Below are 21,992 nucleotides of genomic sequence, written 5' to 3'. Positions count from 1 at the left end.
GTGCCGCCGGGGGTAGTACCATACTAACTAACCCTTTCCCTGCGTTTGCTCCTTCCTTCCCTCCCATACCAGAACAGGACTGCCTTGACCACGCTAAACGCCACCACACAGTAAGAACACATCACTCCTTCTCCTTGTAAGTAGTTGTTGGCCTTCCTTCTTGGGTTCATTCTGATTAGTGGGTACTTGCCCTTTCCTCACCAGGGGAACCACTACCACAGGAATCCCAGGCTCGCTGTATAAGGATGTCACCCCATCAAACTGGTTAGTGGCGTTGTGTTCCCTTATAGTTCTAGTCATAGTCCTGCTTTTTATGGGCACCTGAATGGGATTCTCATTTGTGTCCTCAGCCTACTGTTACATCTTTGGTGCTAAGGTCTTAAGCCCTTTCAGGGGATCCACCCATCTGGCATATATATATATATATAATTACACGGGCAGGAGGGTGCATTGCCGGGAAAGTCTCCTCGTTCTGGCGATGAGAGCACAATCGGACAAAGTTCTTGCTGAATACTGTGGTGATACAATTGGCGAGTCCTGCTGTTCTGATACTTCACTACTTGTATGCCCAGATTGTGACAGGGTTCAGCCCTACAGTATTAATTTTTATCCCACTGGAAATCACTTTTAACTTGGGCTCAGACATCTGAAGTTCAGAAAGGCAATGCAGATCTTCCACCCTCCTACAGTCCTAGGCCATTGATCTTCTCTTGGCATTCGTACCACCTCCATTTTTACCCCGAGTTCCTCCTTGCTCTCCTTAGCTCGGAAAGCAGTCTAGTGTGAGTATAAACTCTACACGAATTCCCTCAATTCAATAAGTAAATCGCTTAAATGTTCTTAACATTCCCTGATCTTTCCTCACGAGAATACTAATTATGTAATTGACTTGGATGAATTACCATGGCTTTGCATGCTCCCAGAGAATTCATACCGGGATCCTGCATCTGGAAATGGGTGTAGTCCACATTAATTAAACTCCTATATTAATACTTTGAAGTTGTACCAAATAGCTTCTATTGTAATGAATATGTTTTACTCTTAAATAACTTGGTTGACAATGCTGTATTTAGACCACTAAGCCAGGATTCAATTCTCAGTTGCCGATGGCCATTGGCTAGTGATATTTAACTCTTAGCGAGTAAGAAATGTTGTGCTGTGAGTGTGTGTAAAATTGAGGTGGCAAGTGACTTTTTATGGCTCGCTATTAGCTTGCAACTTGACATTGGTTACCCTGGCTCAGCTTCTTTTTAACAGGCTCTGTGTTCTCCTTTGCATCCTTCACCAGGCATTTGGGGGCCGGTTTATAAAAATGCTGAAAGTGAAGGGGAAAGGCTAGAAAAATGAAGGGACTTCAATGAAGAGGCGTGCCCATTGCATGAACAGCTGTTGCACTCTTTTGCAAAACTTTTCTTTTTGGCTACATTCCTACCCCTGCCATTGTTTATTTTAACTGCTTGTTAAAGAAGCAATGTATTTTACCGGTCTGTGCTTTGGTTACCGTTTCAGTATTTCTAAAAGATTTAGAGAAATAGCGGGAGTGATTTTTGGGAGTGAAGAGGCTCTGGTCCAAAAGCACGAAGCTCTATTTTCAGAACCTAGCATTCAACTAGTTTTATTGACCTTAAGTGTGACTTGCCTCCGCACCATGCATGCTACCAGAAGCATGCAGGAGAAGCTATTGACACATGATGTGAGCTTTGTAAGATTTTGAACTTAAAAGCTGTTGCTGCCAAGGGTGAGATCACATTTCGTTAAGTCTGAGAGTAACCTGACTGAGGCTTATCGCTAAATGCAGGGTTCGTGTCTGTTTGTATGTGTTTTTTTTTTAAAATTTATTTATTTATTTTATTTATTTATTTTTAGGAAAAGGAATTGGAGCACATTTTAAGATTTTAATCCTTTGCTGTTAAAGACCTTACTATTTATGAATGTCTGTTTTTTTTTATTCTTTTTTTTTTTTTTAAACTCTATGAATTTCTATAATAATGGGTCGGTATCGAGAGCTCCTGGCGATTATAAAATGCAGCTTTACAAGGTGGCCGATCGAGTTACCATATGGCAAATCCACACCTTTAACAATCCGCTGGGAGCCTGCAGGCATCGGGGCACCGAAACATTTACACAAAAAGAACAACCATTTTAGTGACAGGACAGAGGGACAGGGGTGGAAGTAGAGGAGGGCGAGTTACTCAGATGTAGGTTTTTAGGGATTTTCTGAAGTTCCTAGGATGGGTTCCATTCTCAGAGTATTGAGAAGTGAATTCCAAAAGGTGGCAGCTTGGATCTTCCAAGTCCCTTTGCGCGTTTGTGATCTGGGCACGTGATCTGCCTTTTGTTTGTGGATTGAAGAATTCTGAGTGGAATTGATGTTTTTAAATAAGCAGGGGCTTGTCCAGAAATGCATTTATGAACCCATAGTTTGATTATTTTCTTAATGGAGAGCCAGAGAAGGTTTTGCCTGTGCTTTTTACAAGTCTTGGGACATTTTTAACAATGTGTACAGCATCCTTTTGTAATACTTTGCATTTTTATTTAGGCTAGAACTGGAAGCTCCAATCAGTAGGAAATTGCAATAGTCGAGTCTTGAGATAATAGCTCGAGCAATAGTGGCACTATTCATTTCAGACATATAAGGGCGAATATTTCTAAGGAGGTGAAGGTGGTAATTGCAGTTTTGGCTCAGCTGGTTGACGTGTGCCTCAGAGAGGCCTCCAACTGGACACCCAGTGTTTTCACCTTAGGTTGGACAGGAAGCATTTTGTCTCTGATTCTAAAGCTCGTAAAGGCAGGGCTCAATTTCTCCCAGGCCTGTCTTGAGCCAAAGATAGGATCTCTGTATTGTTGCCGTTCAAACAGAGCCAATTAGAGGACATCCAAAGTTCTATCCGATGGTGTATGTTGGTAAGAGTCCTATTGTCAGTTAGGTGGCCCCCGGTAGATTCTATGACTAACTGGTTGTCATCCGCATAGTTGGTAAAAGAATTCACCCTGATTATCTAGTAGGGAACTGAGTTGCCTAGTGTGTAGGTTAAACAAAATGGGAGATAATCTAGCCCCTTAAGGGACTCCACACCGGATAGGGGCCATTGGAGAGCAAGCTGATCCCCCACTGAATTTTAGATTCATGGTCAGATAGGAAAGAGTGGAACCAGTCGACCGCCCCCTCGGAACCGAGTCCTAGGTGACGTAGGGAGTTTTAAAGACTCACTTCCCGTTGCACCAACACAAACGTGTAATAAATGACACATCCCAGTAGGGAATGAGACTAAGATAACAGATTGCAAGGTTAACAAGTCTTTTTTATAAAAATGGCATCCAGAGAACTCTGCTGCCTTGAACGCTCTGGCAAACAATACACTTACATGGGTTTATAAGGTAAAAAACCGTCATCAATGAGGTCATTAACATAGGGTATAAAAAAAATTAGTACAGGATTGGTTGAGGAGCGATGTTGCATACTGTCCTGTAGGTGCAGCTTCTTCTGGATAGGCTGCCCAGTTGGCGGGAGGGTGAGCGTCACAAGGGCCAGCTGCCTGTATCTGGGTGGGGTGAGGGTTAGGTCGAGGCGAGATAGTTGACACTAACTAAGCTGGCATGAGAAACTAACACTAGACATATAATAAACAACAATCACTAATATACCTTTGAGTAAATCTTGCATACCTATAAATTGCATACACATGATTACATCATCTTTCATTGCAACTTTTATGAGATATAGGGCTTAGGGCTCTTGTCCTCCATGATAACCTGGGTGACTGGGCGGTTCTTAGTACATCAAGGCGAGTGGGGAGTATAATGACATATGTTAGTTTTAGGACACAATATACTGCGACAGAGGTCTGGATTTAGTGGGGGCACTCTGGGGTGGGCTGCACAGCAGGTTTACACTTCTGGTACATCAAAAGAATACCTTAGGAGGGCACAGGATTACATTGGCAGTAATTTTCCAACCGCTGGGGTACGAGGGCAGGTGCAGGTTTGTGGAGATGGATGACCTACAAGTCACGGCTCGAGCCGGTTCACACACATGAGTGATCTCAGAGGAAGAGTGAGAAGATATATTTTGTTATTTGTTTCAGTTATCCCTGGCGCATCCGTGAGAAAGAGTTGTGAAACTTCAGACAGTGGAAGAAAAGGTGGGGGCCATGAGCGCGCTGTGCTGCTGAGATGGGAGAAGCTTTTTCGTAGTATCGGATTGCGGCCAAGTCCAAAGATGGAGTCGAGGGCACACAAAATGGAGGCCAAGTGTATCTCGCAATAGCCCCACCTATGTTGATAGCATAAGATCAATAGAGGCGTCCCCCCGCTAGTACGTGAGCAAGTGGTCGATTTCGTATAGAATGTACAGGGGGGCCCAAACGGCCCTTGACTCCCTCACAGAGCATAGGAGGCGTTTGTGGTGCACTAAATCAAACAAAGCCGACAAATCCAAGAGAACCAACAGCCCAGTGTTGCCCTTTTCGGTGATTCCCAGTATGTGTGACTGAAGGTCTGGTAATGTTGTCTCTGTGCTGTAATGGGGTCGAAAGCCGGATTGTCTGTCGTGGAGGATGTTGTGGGTTTCCATGGCTTGAAATTGTACACATGCAAATTTATCTAGGATCGTAAGGGGAAAGTGTTATAGGCCTGAGGTTACCAGGGTCCTTTGGGTTTAGATTGAGCTTTTCTTTAGCATGGGGTAACCAAAACGGTTTTAATTAACCTGGGAATCCTGCCGTCTCTAAAAGATGCGTTAACAAATCTGGTCAAAATGGAACAGAAAAATCTTTTTTAAGTTCATGGAACTGTTGCTCATTTGAGTTGGCAGCATTAGACGGTGCCTCTTGATTTTCTCTCTATCATTTACTATTTTAGCTTCAAAGACTTTTTGTACTGCTATTGAGTCCTGTGTGGAAGGATGGAAGGAACAAATGTGGTTTGGAGTGCCTTAGGCTTTTCAAGAAGTGTAAGTGGGGGGGAGAGCGGGGGGTGTACCATTGTTGGTGGCCAGGGTTAGCTCCTACAGTTCTTGATCGAAGTTGGGCCTTTTCATGAAGCATCTACAAAAAGGTGTTTGAGAAGGACAAAGCCAGGTGCTCACTGTAGTCCCTAGTGTTGGTCATGACAGTTGTGAGACATGAGGATAAGTCCTAGGCCTGTACCCTACTTTTGAGGTGTTGTAGGGCTTAACAACAACCTCTGGGAGTTGGAAGTGAAAATTGAGAATATAATGAACCGACCAAATACACGGTGGAGTTTGATCGATGTTGGTTGGAATGTCTTTGGAAACCACCCAGTCCAACCTGTGATTTTTGTCTGTGGTAGGATCCAAGTTTACAACTTGAAAGCTTAAATTGTTTAAGATTCTCTCAAGTTCGGTAGCTACCTTTTCAGTCTTTTCACCCCTCCAATAGTTCAAATCACCTAAGAAGGGGGAGACTTGGTTACGGCTCTCGAGGTAAGCCTAGGATCTGAGAGATTTCATCGGTAAAGTCCGACATGGGCGATATATGAGAATGAAATGTGTACATTTATTCGTATTTGGGGTCATTTTTATGTGTAGGATCTTGCAGCCCTGACGATGGGGGGGACGCAAAAAGCCACTGTTCCGATTTGGCAATAATTGCCTCCTCCATAGCCCTGTTCTGTTTTTACAAAAAATTGAGAAACCTGGGGGAACTGCAAGGTTGATAAATGGTCCACTAGTGTCTCTAATGCAAGTCTCAGTAAGGAATAGAATGTCAAGTTAACTGTCCAAAATCATGTTGTGCATATCTTGGGCCTGACTGATCAGCGATAAAGAGCCGCTTTAATGTTTGTGCCTTTCCCTCCTGTGATAGGTGGAGTTGGTTCGTTGGCGGTCACTTGTGGTGAAGCCTTTAATTCCTCTGGGAGAGTGGTTATGTGGCTGTGCCCATGGGCAGTAAAACTATCCTTTATCAGGCTATGCGCTGCAGTTTGACCCTGGCAGGGTAATAGGGGGTCGATTTTACAGTCTGCTTGTGGAACATCTATCTCCTTGGTGGTATCAGAAAGAGATGTATGGCACTCCTTAGGAGCGTTGACAGTAGGAAAAGGCCTCACTGAAGTTTTGGCAACTAGTGTTAGTGTTTTGCTGATGGTCGTCTGTGTCATATAGTTTAGATTATTTATTGTACATTTAAATTTGAGTAGTATGTTACTTTTGTGGGATTGCTGTGAATGAAGACGTATTTGTGAATAGCGCACGAGCTAAGAAACGTGGATGAGTAAATAATGGTGAGATGGGAACCGGAATGTGCAATTTATGGAAAATGCATTCAAACAAAACCTACTTTACTATAAAACGACATTGCACAGCACAATGGCGGCATTACAAAACCCGGAAGAAGCACATAGTGGCCATGTTTTAGAGCATATTGTGATCGAGGCTCTATAGATCCTCATGAACAGTCTGAAATATTGGTTTTGTAGAAATTCTTTAAAAAATGTCAAATAATAAATGCATCTTAATTTTTGATGTGTGTTTCACTGTATTCTCGTATTATTTTCATTTAACATCAGAGTGGTAAGACTGGCACACCCACAGAGTTAAGAACCTGCATCGTACAGATGGCATCTGGAGCTGGTATATTCACATGCTGGGTTACATCACTGACTCAATTCATATAAAACAAGGAAAACATTTATTGATTCTCATCCATCGCTGCTGTTTGCTGCTACGTTTTTTTCATTGTATTCCAAAAACGGTGGCATGCAAGAAACGATGTTTGCACTTCATGTTCATGTCTCGCCTCCATTAGTTGTTAATCTACACACCCAAATATTTAGTATGGCAATGCTATATAATGATTCAAATGTTGGGATGCGATTCCTTGTCACATCCCAATAGTTCACAATCAGTACAACCCTTTGACATTACACTTTATTTTGTATGCTAGCTTTAAAGTTAAAGATGCCAAAGTAAGCCTCCTGCTTGTATTAGCTGTCTGCTTGATATCGGGGGATATTTATTTGACCTTGTTGCTGCTGTTTTTCTTTTTAGGTATAACCCTGAAAATCTGGCCACTCTTGAACGCTACGTGGAGACTCAAGCCAAAGAAAATGCCTATGACCTAGAAGCCAATCTAGCAGTGCTTAAACTGTAAGTTCCATCCCAACAACCCATGCATTTTTTTTTTGTATAGGATGAACGGCCTGGGTCCTGTAGTGACTGTCCAGGAGCCACTAACCCTGGGCTTAAACTCCCTTGTAAGTCAATGGGTTCTAATGCATATACAGAATCCCTTTTATTGAAATATTTTGATTTACACAAAACATCGATACAATACATAAAGCAAATCTAGGCAAAGGCAAACCAAAAATCCAGACAACAGAAGCCCCCTCAAAACCAGGTGCCCGCGACCTGCAATACAATGTCAGGGTTGGGTACGAGACCCAACAGTAGTCTGAAATCGAACCCAGTCCTCTACTACTGGAGAACCTTCATTTCAATACTACAGGGCAAGACAGTATAAGAAACTAGAGGGAACCGTCCAGGAGAAAGCATATTCACTAAGAAGCAATTTCTTTGGTAGAGGGAGAAAATTCATGCCTGTTGAGGCTGCGAGGACTCTGCGCTTTGAAGAGGTCCTATCCCACAAGATGCGGTATTGTTCTGGGGGCTACCAACCGTTGGTCTTGCCACGGGGGGAGGTTCCCCAAGACACGCCCCATTCCTCCATGAAGTTGGACAAGTCATCATGCCCCAGGTAAGTCATGCTCTCCATCAAATAAACATCCCACACCTTCTGTAACCACTCTGCCAGATCCAGGACTCCGGTTTGTCTCCACTTTAGACCCAAAGCTATTCTCCCTCCATGTATAAGAGCCCCCACATCCTCTGGAATCTATTTCATAATCCTTGAGTGGGATCCCTAAAAGCAGTGTGAGTGGGTCAAGCTTCAGGGACCCCCACTTGCATCCTTAATCCAGTTCGAGTTCTGTCCAGAAAAACAGAATCAAGGGGCACGTCCACCACATTTGAATAGAAGTAAGACACCCCCCCGCCCAAAATCTCCCCTGCCGCAGAGCCCTGAAGCCCCTAGAACCATCTTGGGAATCCGTAAAGGTGTGTTCAATTGGATGTCTGGAAAGATTTCCATGGAATGTAACATTGTATATTTTCTCCCATAGCAGCTTTGGCATGTGTCAGTACGTTCAGCCTTCCCTCAATAGTGTTCAGTACCAGGGCCTTGTATAGCTTGGAAACAATTCCTTTCCTCGATTGAGAATGTTCAAGGAACATCGCGAACGGTGTGAGCTCTTGGAGCAGATCCTCCCTCCACCCTGGGCCAGAACTAGCCCTTGAAGTCTGAGAGATTCAAATATCCCATTGCTTTCCTTTCCCCAACATCTCCTGAACATCAAAAAATTGCTTGAATTTACCACCAAGGTGGAGATGTCCTACTCTCTCGAGTCCTTTTTGCCCCCCAATTGGTTCATTCAAAATGGTGGGCCCCACAATGAGCTCAAGGGGGAAGGCCATGAGGAAAAATCCCTGCTCACCCTGTAGTATCCAAAGGATTCCTAACTTAGGGTGTTTGTGTACCTCCTGAGAGACCAATCTAGTAGTTGACCTTAAAAGGGCCTTTACCTTTTTCGGGTATGTAATGCAATCTTCCAAAGTCCAAAAGGTTTTCAAATCCTCTGTCATGTGTTCCAGCATCACCCTGAGTTATGCTGCTTTGTAATATAGGAAAACCTGTGGGAATCCAAAACCTCCCTTGCCCTTAGGAAGCACCAAAATCCTACGTGTCATACAAGCCCTTTTATTCTCCCACACAAAGCTAAAGCACATTTGATCAAACTCTTTAAAGAATCATCCATCAGACAACAGCGTGGGCAGCATCATCAACTGAAACAGCAAATGGGGAAGTATATTCATTTTCACCACTGTCATTCTCTCTACCTAGGAAGGCATGAGGTTGGACCACCTCTTTAAATCTTGCTTAAGCTTCCCCATAAGTCCATAAAGCTCCTCGAGATCTTAATGCCCAAATAAGTTATTGCCGCTTCTACTAATGTCAACCCATGGCAATCCTGGGCGAGCCCCAATGGAGTTGCGAGTGTACCTACTGAAAGAATATACGACTTAGTGTGGTTGATTTTAAGACCTGGGAGGGCTCCATAGTTACCCAGTCTCTTCATCACCTCCTTCACGGAGTCCCTTAGGTGCGTCACGTAGCATAAAATGTCTATGAAAAACTAGATCTTACATTCCATCCCTTCACACTCAATGCCATGTATCCCTGGATTGGCCCTGATGATGCCAAGGTTTCGCTCACCAATACGAAAGAGAGGATACAAAAGGAACCCATGTCTGGTTCCCCTAAATAATGGGAAAACCACTGAAAGAACACTGTTAAATGTCACCCTGTCCATGGGTTCCCTGTATAGCGATGCCACCTACGTCCTGAAATGCATCCCAAACCCGAATTAAGCTAGTACTTCGCTCATAAAGATCCTCTCCACACGGTAAAACGTTTTCTCTGCATCGAAGAGTCCAAGTACACCTCATTATTTTGTTTTTGGGTCTGGTAAATGAGGTCCAACATTTTCCTAATGTCCGACCCTTGTCTTGCCCTAATAAAACCCATCTGATCCCCATGGTTAAGCGACGGAAGAAATGTATCAAGCCTATTCCCCAAGGTCTTTGGCAGGACCTTAGCATTTTGGGCCTATATGACGAGCACACCACCAGGTCCATCCCCCTTCTTGGGGATAACCGTAATAATGGCCCTGAGCTTCAAGTGAGGGAGGGGTTTGCCTGTCAAAACCCCATTAGTTTTGTCATTGTAGTGGCCAGCAGCGATCAAAACATTTTGTAGCACTGAACCGTATACCTGTCCCCTCTGGGGATTTACCACTTTTCATTCCCTTTATGGTCGCGCTGACCTCTCTACCGTGATGGGGGAGCCCAACAGTGTGTCTCCTTCTAGGGGGGTATTGTAGGGATATCCAACCTGTTAAGAAATGCTCTTATCCTCTCCACATCTACCCCACATGCTGAAGTATAAGAAGGGCATAGTACTTAATAAATTCCTCTGCTATATCCTAGTTAACTCCTCTTGACGCCACCGTCCATCAACTGCATGACATCCACCACTCAAGACTGCACCTGTGTCCGTAGGTGCCACGCCAACTGCTTTCTCCCCTTTGTTCAAATATTTCTGCTTATGGTGTTGTAACACCCAGTCAGTTTTATGCACCAGCATTGCTGTGAGGTGTCTTCAGGTCCTTCAATCTCATGCTGGTGGTCCTCTTCTCCCCATGCCCTCATAAGGATGCAATGCTTACATTTTACTTCAGATGCCTCTTTTCTCATACATTCATGTTTCTTTTGGGAGCCTATCCCAATTACTACACCCCTCATGGTCACCTTAAAGCAGTCTCGTAGTGTGGCTGTGCTGTCCTCCCCCGTGTCGTTGAACTCCAAATACTAAGTGGGTTTGCCCCACCTCATCCTTTAGAAGGTAATCATTGCAGTACTACCACCCCTATTTATTCCCCCCTCACGTGCTTCCATTACTGATGTCACTAAGTCGTGGTCTGACCAGGGAACAGAGCTCAAGTTGGCCTTCTGGACCCAATTTCGAGTGTTCGCGTCCACCACCCCCAAATCTGTTCGCGAAAATGAGGCGTACACTTCGAATAATGGGTAAAAGGGGGATGGGGATGAACCCACACAGCTCCTCTGCCTCCCAAATGTCCACTAATCCTAGGGTCTCATTAATCTCCTTAAATTTGATAGTCCCACCCCTTGTCTCCATCCACCGGTGCCCCTTTCGTTCACAACCTGTCCTTAAGCGGGTTAAGAACAGTATTAAAATCTGCCCCCCACCAGCAATATCCCTTCCACAAACCTTTTCAAATGTTGACTCCTTTCCACCCAGAATATTGCTATGCCGGGGGAATCGTACCAAAATGTCGCCCTCACAATTACGATGGTCGAAAATTCTGACTTCCTTTTTTATTTTTTGACCCCCCCTTCCCCATACACCACATATATATGTGGGTGGGTATAGAATATAATTGTAATATGGTGGGGGGTACTCCGGGGGGGTGGTCCTCACACCTCCCCCCACATATATATGTGGTGTAAATGGGTTTGAAAACAAGTCGGCATTTTTGGCCGTCGCAATAATCACATAGATCCCTATGCCGGTGTTTGGGCAGTATGTTGAAACCACTGTGAATCTAATGCCTTGGTAAAAGCCCTTAAAAAAAGAAATTGCCCCTCCCGTCACATTCCGTGTCACACACTTGACCTACAGGAGGTTTGCAACACCACGGCTACCCCTTTTTTTCTTCGGGCCTGAAGAGAAATCAACCTTGAAGACCCCTCCACCCCTAGTAAGTGGCTCTGCCCCGCACCCTAAGTGAGTCTCCTGTACACAAAGGCTATCCAGCTTCATTGACCTCGTCATCTGTGATCTCTTGAAGGGGGGATTTAAACACTGTAGGGTAAAAGTACCTATGGCCGCCAAATCTGCCATTTCCAACCCTGTTTTCATCAGCCATTCTCAGCTTCCTGCCTTCCAACCTCAACCTTCTATTGGGCCTGTAAACAGTCAACTCCCTCTTGGAACACAAAAACAGCAGCATAGAATGGGGTGGGGGCACAAAACAAAAACCCATAAAAACATACATATGATAGAATACACTCCCTCATAACCCCCCAACCATGGATACACCCCACCCACCTTCGCCAAAAAGGCTTTTGAACCTGTCTCCCACCCTGGTATGTTCCCCCTCCCTACACAACACTCTAAAATTATACATTTCTTCGACATGCCTCCCCCCGCACCGGTGGAACCACCCAGCAACTAAATGCCCCCCTGGAATCCGCTCTATGTTCTATGTGTGGAGTTCAGGACCCCCATTTACTCCCCCTTCAACCTCTGTGAAAACAGACATGCTCCAGCTTCTCACTTCTCAGTGAGCCCCATATCACTGTCTTTGACCAGTGTCCTGCACATTCCCACTACCTTGAGCTGAACCCAGTCCAAGACTTCCACCCCCACATTGTGTAAGGGTAGCACTTTGTTTCCGACATGCCAGTTTATAGGACAAAATGTCCTGGTTGATCACAACCTTTCAGGTCCCATACTAAAAGGAGCCCAATCCTCTTGCATTGTTCAAAATCCGGGCCATCTCTGAATAGTAGTGGAACCAAACTATGGTTGAGCAGAGTCCCCTATCTTCACCACCTGCTCTGTGGGACCTATCAATAGTACATCCAGGTCTTTAATCATATTTAAAGAATGGAGAGATAATGCCTATCTCTTCAATATCCCCTGGGCTTTTGCCGTCTTTTTCATGTACCCCAAAAATCCTGATTATGGCGCCGTTCCCTGTTCTTGATATTGTCCAACGACTTAAGGCATAGTTCTTCGTTCTGCCTCACCATCTCGAAAATTCTCATGTTCAGTTGTCTCAAGGATCTTCACTGACGACTGATTAGCTTCCAAACCTTGTATTCTCGCTTCCATCCCCTCCACTTTCTCATTAATTTCCGCCACTTTGGCTCCAATATCCGGTCTCCTGCTCCTGAACAGTCCCTGGGCAGGGATTGCTCTTAAAAGGGATCTTCCAGAACACTGAAATCTCAGGGCCTCCACACAGATTTTCACCGACCCCACTGCAATGGCTTCCCAGTCTGACCGTCTCCACCTATATGAACATCATCTTGGCCTCCTCGGGCCTGTCTCGCCACTTCTGGCACATGAAAAACGTAGTTGAGTCGCATGGCCTTCTTCTGTTGCTCCATCACTTCACCCGGCCTTCAGAACCAGTGGGCCCCTCCAAAAGAGTCTGGGGGAACGGGCGGGATTGTGGGGGTGTGGGGGTCACTGCCTATCCACTACAGAGACCTCCAGCGATATATCCACCCCACACAATCATACATTCATGGGGAAAGCCACCCGATGGAGGGTGTCCTCTCCCTGCTGCTGCTCCCCCTGTGCGGGAACACTCATTGTCTCTTCTCCACTGTCCGCGATGGGCAGAGACCCAGTCACACTCCGAAAGATCTTCTCTTTAAGGCTCTAGGGATCCGTCCCCCAGAGCGCCAAATTGTCCTTTGAGGAACGTAGCCTCTTCCAACTCCACTGTCCATGTCATCTCGCCGGTCCTGTGTATTGTATCTTCAACTCTTCCCCTGGTGCTGTTGAGTGACCATAGACTCCTCACCTGCTGTTTGTATACGATCTCGGCCCAGGACCACACTTCGTCAAGTTCTCTGAGCCACCTTGAAGGGGAGGGTCCTGTTCTGCTCCACCGGGCCCTCTGTGCCGGGTTCTGTATCTCAGCTCGGGGAGAGCATTTTTTCACCGGATTGGTCCCAGGGCTGCTCTTGTCATCTCCTTTCTGTGGCCTCATTACTCTTTGCCTACAGGGGTGCGTTTTGCCGTCGCTCAAGCAGTTTGTTGTGAAGGGAGGTACAGAGCTTTGCTGACAGGCGCCATCTTGCCTGCGCCCCCTGATGGCCCTCTACACAGACTTTTTAATGGCTTTATTTGAACAGAGCTTAAACCCCACCGTCGGTATAAAGGTCCTTTAATAATATACTTTAACATTACTCAACTCAGTGGTGCTCACCTTATCATTGACAAAAGGGTAAAATGCTAAATTGATCAACATTTGTGTGTAAAGGCCTATAGATGAGTGCGCAACAGGTGCATTATCCTAGTAATGCTAAGAGGAGCAGTGCCTGGGGGGGGAGGGCGGCAGGGTGGGGAGTAGCAGGGGGGGGCCTGTCCCACCCTGGGTCCACAAACCGCTCAGAGGCGAGCTAACCACTAGCTGTCCCTCTGACTCTGTTTGGAGCATAACATGCACTTGCAGGTGTACTACATTCATGCTTGGACATTAGAGAGTCCCCTTTCCTGCCCAAGTATGTTGCCGTAAGCAAAGATTGAATCAAAAGTGTCAACATAGATGCAATAGTAAAAAATGCCCTCAGTATGCTCCAACTTCTTGTATCAGACTCCGCTCTAAAACGCTACCTTCTTGGACTCATTACCCAAAGGAAATAGGCCTTGTGCTTTCCTAATCTTAAACCAATTCGGTGGCTTTGCGTCCTTAAAAATTAATTTAATATTGGATGTTGAAGTCCGGTTTCTGATCACGGACTAACAAAACAGTCTCCTCTGAAGGGTTTGAGACTGCCCTCCCACATACTTTCATAGAACATCTACAAGGCTGAAATCATGGCTGTGGACCAGTCGCAACACGGCTCCCCAGAGATGATTGACACCCTCACCAAGAAGAGAAATTGCTTTCTGCTCTGCTCCTGAGCCCCACTATAGTATCCCAAGGGGGTCCTTTCTGGGTGCATGACCACCAGAGCAATCTTCATCCTTTCCATTGGAGTATTGCGAGCTTCATCCTTTCCATTGGAGTATGCTGCAGAACCCTAAGATTCAGTGACCTCGGCCCAAACAATGGAAGTCCAATAACGTGACGTGTAGTGTACCAAAAATCCCTCCCGTATCGTATTTTTTTTTCCACCCAGCTTATGCAGAGTTCTTCATAAACATTACGTTATTGTTATATTTCTCGACCTTTGATCGTTTATTCTTATTGTCACTCCCTTCGGCGGCTGATTCCTGTACAACAGCGCTGAAGACTGCTGACGACGGAATTTGGCGGCTGTTTATCCGGTCAGCGCTGCCGACCACGTGGCTGGGCCTTCTGGCCGGTCTGTACAGTAGGGAGAGTGGGGTCGGGGGGGTTATATTCTTTTCAAGAATGCCTTTCCTTTTCCCCCTCTCTTTGTTCCCTTGGTTTTGTCATTGCTATCGCAATCCTGCGCTATGGCCAGGACTCCGTTTAGATTTTGTCCTTCTCCAAGGCTAAATACCCATGGAAAGACTAGCACTGTCGGTGCAACAATTGTCTTCCCCTCGGCCACAACGAGGTGTCCTCTTTGGCTTGTAAGCTCCTTCGTACCAAGACTAATAAGGAGCGCTGTTTAAAGCGGTGGGCGGCCTACAGTATGTCACAGGCCGAGAGTACCTCCACAGCCGCATAGTGTGACGAAGAGGTTAGCGATGACCAAGGCTTTGCTTCGGAAGCCATTGACCTAACGGCGGAGAGTTCTTGCCTCGCAGCGTCCGTCCCCGGCCCCCAAAGGCACGACGAGAGCCCTGCTATGGGGACGTTACATCCTGGCAACAAGGACGCACCCGATCCCCACACAACGCATGGTTCTGCTTCGTCGGTACAGTCGAAGCACTCCAAGCGCCAACGGGCACGTCGGATACTTCGGCGGGGCCCTCTGATCATTATGATCAGCAGCCCTCCCCGCAACCACTCGCAGGGAAAGTGCTTGAAACTTTCGCAACTCGCAGGCCTAATCAGCTTGTGACCCAACATATAATTCTTCTTTTTACAAACTACTTCGGAGAACTTCTACAGAGACTTACCGTTTACTTACCAGAACCATTTTATCCTATACAAGACTTTAGTCCATTGACTTTGGCCTAGCCTATTGAATTGAATTGACTCTTCTGGTGAACTCAAAGTATCTGCACTGTTTTTAAGAATAATTGTAATCCTTTTATGTTCTGAACCTATTCCTTTTTGCTCTTCCTTCAAAGTCCATTGAAGGCCCCAGAAACTTAACGAGTATAGTACTGAAGTATATTTGTGTATATTTAACCGCCTCCTTCTAGTGAATGTTTTATAACTGACTGTTGAATTTGAACACCTGTGATTGTAAGACCTCTGTGTAACATCATTACTGCTCACTTTCCCCTCTTGAGATAAGCCTGGCTACTCAGCTCCGCTACCAAAAACTGTGTAGTATAGACTTATACCAAAGGTTGGTTTGCTTACACCTGTAGTCTTAGTTGTGTGTAGTTATCCCAAAGGGTACTGCATACAAACTCTGCCTAACAACCACACAGGAGGTTGTGCAGGATTCGGATTTTGTGGAGGACATCCTGAAGGAAAAGCCTCCTGCTTGTCAGGCCATTCCCTTATTGGCGCCTTCATTGTTAACACCAGGGCAGTTAATCCCAGGGTTGAGAAGTTGATTCACCCTTCTCCTACCGACCCCCTGTACATTAGAGGGCATGCCACTCCAGATTCCCTGGTAGTTAAGACTACGAGAAAGAGGGCAGGTGTTCCCTGTCTACAGGTGAGGCACCACCTGATCAAGAAGGCATAAAGTTGTATGGACTGGGTAAAAGTGTTACGACTGCTGCTGCTGCATTCTCCACCCGAATAGCCAACAACACCACTTTATTGGCTAGCTAGTCCGATGTACAGTGGAACCTGCTGCAAGAGGGCCTTCAAGAGGTCCCTGAACCAATGCGGGTTAAACTGCTTGCGATTTGTATCGGAAGGCAAGCAAGTCAACCACAACATACTTAAGAACACATTGGACACTGCGCGAAGGACCTTGGCCCAGGGTACGCTTTTAAAACAGCATGCCTGGTTGAGGAACTCTGGTTTTAAGCCTGAAACCCAAGTGGCCTTAATAAACAAGCCGGTTGAGGAAACCAACTTGTTCGGCAAGGCCGTGGACAAAGCACTTGAGACAGCTAAAAAGGAGCACGAGACTCTCAAGACCAAATTACACAAAGTCCTTCACAACAGAGTGGGGGCAGCTCTTGTCATTCCTTTCTTGGGAAATCGCGCTCCCCTCAAAACCAGTATGGTCCAGGAAACAACTGGTCTCAGTACAAGGATCCAACACCACCACCACGTATTCATCTAGAGGACAAAGCAGTGGAAAGGGTAGAGGCTGGAATTCCACCCCCAGAGGCTCCCCCACCTCAGGTCAGAAATGGCCCTCAGATCCGGGTCCCCTCCCATGCCTCGCCGGTCGGGTGATGTTTAACATCATTCCTTCATGCATGGGAGGGGATAACCGACCAGTGTGTGCACAAGACCGTTGCCCACGGGTACTGCATAGAATTTTGCCGACCACCTCAATTCAGACCGCAAAATCAAGACGCCTGACGCTGGAACACCTACGCATCCTGCTGCAAGAGGTCGTGATCCTGCAGGAAAAGCGCACCATAGAAGTCATCCCTCTTCTACAGGTAAACAAGGATATTTATTCAGTGTACTTCCTTGTACCCAAAGGGATCTCGCCATGCGCCCTGTGCTAGACTTGCGCCCAGTGAACACATTTGTCAAACCCCAAAAATTTTGTATGGTCACGTTGCAGGAAGTAATCCCTCTGCTGAAACAGGAGGATTACATGGCAACACTGGATATGAAAGATGCATACTTTCATATTTCAATGTTGCAGGCACACAGAAAATATCTAAAGTTCATGATAGAGGACGAGCACTATCAGTTCAAAGTACTCCAAGGGTGTTTATGAAGGTAGTGGCAGCAGCGCACTTGCGCAGAGATTCCGTTTCAGTTTACCCTTACCTCGATGACTGGCTCATAACAGGGGATTCCTACGGAACATGCCTGTTGAACACTCAAGACTATAGACCTCTTATTCAGCCTGGGATTTTCCATCAACGAGAAAAAATCCAGCCTAGACCCCAGTCAAGTCAAACAGTTCCTAGGAGCTCTAATTCGGACAGAAGACAAGCTTGTCTTCCCCTCCAGCGAGAGGGTTCAAAACATGCTGCTTCAGATCCCTCAATATGTAGCCGGTCGAGAGGTGATGGTACGCAAAGCCACGTGACTGTTAGGAATGATGGAGTCCTGCATTTACTTAGTTCCTCAGGCACGTCTGCGTCCCATGCAAGTGTTGCTCAACAGCCAGTGGTGTCAGGCCAGTGAACAATGGGAAGATCTGGTAGTTGTCTCACCAGCCCTCGTTCTCTCTCTGCAGTGGTGGTCGAGGGAAAACCTCTTGAAGGGAAAAGCCTTCACCCCTGCAGTAGAAGCCACTCTCAAGACAGACTCATCTCTCACGGGGTGGGGAACTCGCCTGCTTCAGCAGACGGCACACGGCGTGTGGTCCCCAGAAGTAGCATCCAATCACATAAATCTGTTGGAGCTGTTAGCCGTATTCAAAGCACTGAAAGCCTTTCAGATACAGCTGCAAGAGTTCAGGCATCTCCAACTTCCTCAGAGATGCATGGACATACTTGGGAGGTGAGGAAATCTAAAACCCGATATTGCAAATCCAGTAAATGGAAGCACTTTATCTGGTGCAATTCCAAGGGAGTTCATCCCATTGACTGCTCTCCTACACGCTTTGTAGTGTACCTGACTCATTTACTAGACTCGGGCCTGGTTTTTAATTCCCTCAAAGTTCACTTAGCTGCTATCTCAGCCTACACTATGTCTCAAAAGAAGGTGTCGTGGTGGAAAGTACCAGTTATTAAGGCTTTCGTGGAAAAGGTTAAAAGGATTCATCACCCCCCCCCTCCTGTTTCTAATCCGGCTCCCGGATGGGGACCTAAATGTTGTATTGACTAGACTTATGGGGTCTCCTTTTGAGCATGTGCGTAAAGCAAGTCTCAAGGATATTACCTATACAACAGCCTTCCTAGTGGCTATCACTTCTATTAGAAAAGTTAGTGAACTACAGGCCCTTTCAGTTCTAGAACCTTTCGTTACAGTCCACAGAGATAAGATGGTTCTGCGCACTCGCCCTCGGTTTGCTCCTAAAGCTTACACACAGTAGATGTGCGCATTGCAGTCACATTTTACCTGAAAGAACCAAACCACTGAGGAAAACGAACCAATTTTTTGTTTCAGTGGCAGCTGGTAGAGAAGGGGATCATGTCTCTAAATCAGCATCTCAAGGTGGATTGTCAATTGCATCACACTCTGATTCTCTCTTGCTAAGAGAGAACCGCCCTTCAAGCCTAGAGCACATTCTACTCAAGGAACTGGGGCTTTCGTTGCAAATGTTCCCTTGAGTCCATTTGCAAAGCGCCAACCTGGAGTTCTGTACACACCTTTTATAAAACACTATTGCGTAGACACTCATTCTAGAGCTGATTCTCAGGTGGCACAAGCAGTACCAAGACATCTTTTCACTACTGTTCCTTCTCACAACCCACATCCAACTCCGGGTACTGCTCGCTAGTCTATGCACAGCATGTGATTCTAAGCAGATTTACAAGCATCAGAAGACATGCATTACTCACCGTAATAGCATTTCTGATGATTGTATCTGCTTAGATTCACATGCGCCCATCCTTCCTCCCGCTTGGCTGAAAGGAACATGGACGTCTTACTACCTTCTCTCTTTTATGTGCTCACTCATGATAGTCATTAGGCTCCCTCATGGCAGATAAAATACAATCGGAGGGACCTCGAAGCGTGAGGGATTTTGGGTACACTACACGTCACGTTAGGGATAGTGTTACAGGCACGCCCATGTCGACGTCCCTTTTCGATTCTCGAAAGACGAGATGCAATACTCCGCAGTTAACACTGGATGTCGGACTATATGCACAGTATGTGAATCTAAGCAGATACAATCAGCAGAAATGCTATTACGGTGAGTAATGCATGTCATTTCCTTCTGTCCTTTTGCGATCAGTCTACCACGAGATCTTCAGCAACGTCATCAAGGACGAATTGCTATTGTCGACAGCTACTCGTCTCGACGATCCTTTGTCACGTCCTTGGAAGGCCTCAACTTGCCTCAGCCCTCACAGTTGGGAGTGGGGCGAGGTTCATTCTTTAGTCTGTTAAGGGACTGCATATTCCCATTTATTTCACCAGGCTGCCATCCCCATACATAATGGAGAATACACCCTTTAAGTTTTGCCCCTCTTGTAATAGAACATTCCCCTGGAAAGACTTGCTCCGGGTGTGCAATCTGTCTCCCCGGGATCACGTCGAAGGACAGTTCAAGTCATGCAAACTGTTCAGGCCCAAAACACTCAAGGACCAGAAAACCAAACCCTGGGCCCACCACGCCATGCAGGCCGAGGCCACCATTGACGTCCCTCCAGTGACGTCCCTCCAGTGATGGCAGCATCGACGTCTACAGTGACGCAGAGGACGATTTGCGAGCCCACTGGACCCAACAGGCAGGCCGGCGTTTCTGCTACAGGGATCCCCGCGGCACTAAAGTCGCCTCAGACAAAGCACATCTCCCACGGCCAAAAGTCGACCACGCCTTCGACTGGAAAGCCACACACAGCATCGACAGGGAGGTCCGAGATTTCCCTGTCCTCTGGGCCATCGCGGTAATGATCACCACACAACCGGCCCCCGAAACAGACGCTCAAATCTGTTTCTGACACCGTGTCTAAAGCCACGAAGTCCTCTCATGCCGACAACCGGGCGTCGAAAGACGAGTCGACGGCCCCCATACATGCGACCACCAACCGTCAAAAGGCGCATAAAAGGCTTCCTCAAAGACTACACCAAGCTCGAAGATGAGCGAGCTGATCCAAAAAACACGTCCCCCCAGATACACTGCTAAAAAGCCAGCGTCGTAAACCAATAAGTCTTAGAAAACCCAGGGAGAGGGCACTTTTTCGGGGGCTATGACTCAGGGAGAGGGCACTATTTTAAGGGTCTTGCACCATAAAAGAACCCCTGCACCAGAGCCAACACCCCACCCCCTGCCTTTGTTCCTCTTGTAATACCAATTTCATCACAACGGACAGCAGACCAAATTGAGGCATTTGTCTTTGTTAGGCAAGAATTGATGTAGTAACCCTGTGGGAGACTACAGAACACGTGTCTTCTTGGTATTAGGTAACCCACCTTTTGGTATAGGCCTGTACTATACAAGATGGTAGTGTGACCGAGCAGCCATGCATATCTCAAGAGGGGTACATGTGAGCTGTAGCAATGGAATCCACAAATACAAGTAGCCAAGTAACACTTACACTCCAGGTTTTTTGTTATAAATATTTAACAGCATTAATAAGTATTCTTTAAAAACAGCAATGTATGTAACAATCAAATTATACTTTAAAATACTTTTTCCAGAATCAACACAAAGCTAGTAGATACTCTTTAGAGATGCTTCTTACACACCTCTGCACCCTGAGGTGACTTCACTGACTATGGCATTTATATATCGCTAGTACGCTTTGTATATTCTAAGGTTGGTAGAAGGGAAACGGGTTAAACAGGTTCTCAGAGCATGTGAACACTTAAATCTTCAAATAAAGTCTATACAAACACCTTTCCCAGCAATAATAGTTTAAAACCAAGTTCTCACCCCTGAGGGACAGTAAATGTCAGTGAAATGGACTAGTGGGCTGCAGGGTCCAGGACAGCCAAAGCCAATTGAAGCACAGTCCATGGAGCTGCGGTACTTCTTAGATGGCAACGTCTTGCACAAAGTTGGAGAGTTTGTTGAAGAAAAATCACTGTAGGGTCACAAGCTGTTACACTTGTGAAGGGTAGAGCTGAAATCAACTCTAGCAAAGTAGCTACTGCAAGTCTCAACTGATGAGAGCAAAGCTAAAGACACTGAAGTACCCCAAGTCGGAACTGTACCTTTTGGTTAGACTAAGAGTGGTCCAGTTGGTTTATGTCTGGTTGCAGTGATGCAAATCCTGGGTTCCTGGGCCTCAGTAGTGGGGAAAAGAGGGAGGACGTCTGGATGACTCCTGCAGCAGCAATTCAGAGGTCAGTGGCAGCTACAGGCTCTTTTCATATCAGCAGCACTCGCGGTTTCAGCGCTCGGTAAACAGCACCACTGCAGATCTTGGACACCGGTTGGGCTTCCTTCACTCCTTGAGTCCTGCACTCTGGTGTCGAGACTTGAGCTCTGGTTGTCCTGCTTCTGGAGAGTCCTGGGGAGATTCCTGGAGCTTCTGGCCAGCGTGCAGACGTTGCACTTGACTACAGATTTCTCAACCCCTTGGCACTCAGTTCCTGCAGCAGCAAAGAAGTACAGCCAGTCTGGGAAGATGGTCCAGTGGAGTTTGTCTTAGGGCTAGTTGGTCCCACTAACCTAAGGGAAGAAGTCTTCCCTTCCGGAGCTTCTCTTGTCGATCAGAAAAGGGAGTTTCAGCACAGAAGCAGGGCTTCACTGGGCAACTCGGGTCCAGGAGGATGCAGCAAGCTTCTTTCATGGT

The 21,992-nt window shown here is 46.3% G+C and overlaps 1 protein-coding gene across 1 annotated transcript in view; it reads left to right on the top strand.

Annotated features, from left to right (window-relative positions):
- Positions 1–21,992, top strand: part of EIF3K (eukaryotic translation initiation factor 3 subunit K) — a 152,000-nt gene that overhangs the window by 11,851 nt on the left and 118,157 nt on the right. Inside the window, exon 2 of the mRNA XM_069644315.1 lies at positions 7,010–7,108. Within this exon, the coding sequence (XP_069500416.1) occupies positions 7,010–7,108 (99 nt within the window). The remainder of the gene's footprint in view (positions 1–7,009; positions 7,109–21,992) is intronic.

Source organism: Ambystoma mexicanum, chromosome 2p (assembly GCF_040938575.1).
Source record: "Ambystoma mexicanum isolate Mex_15411 chromosome 2p, UKY_AmexF1_1, whole genome shotgun sequence".
NCBI lineage: Eukaryota > Metazoa > Chordata > Amphibia > Caudata > Ambystomatidae > Ambystoma > Ambystoma mexicanum.
This window is presented reverse-complemented; position numbering and strand designations above follow the sequence as displayed.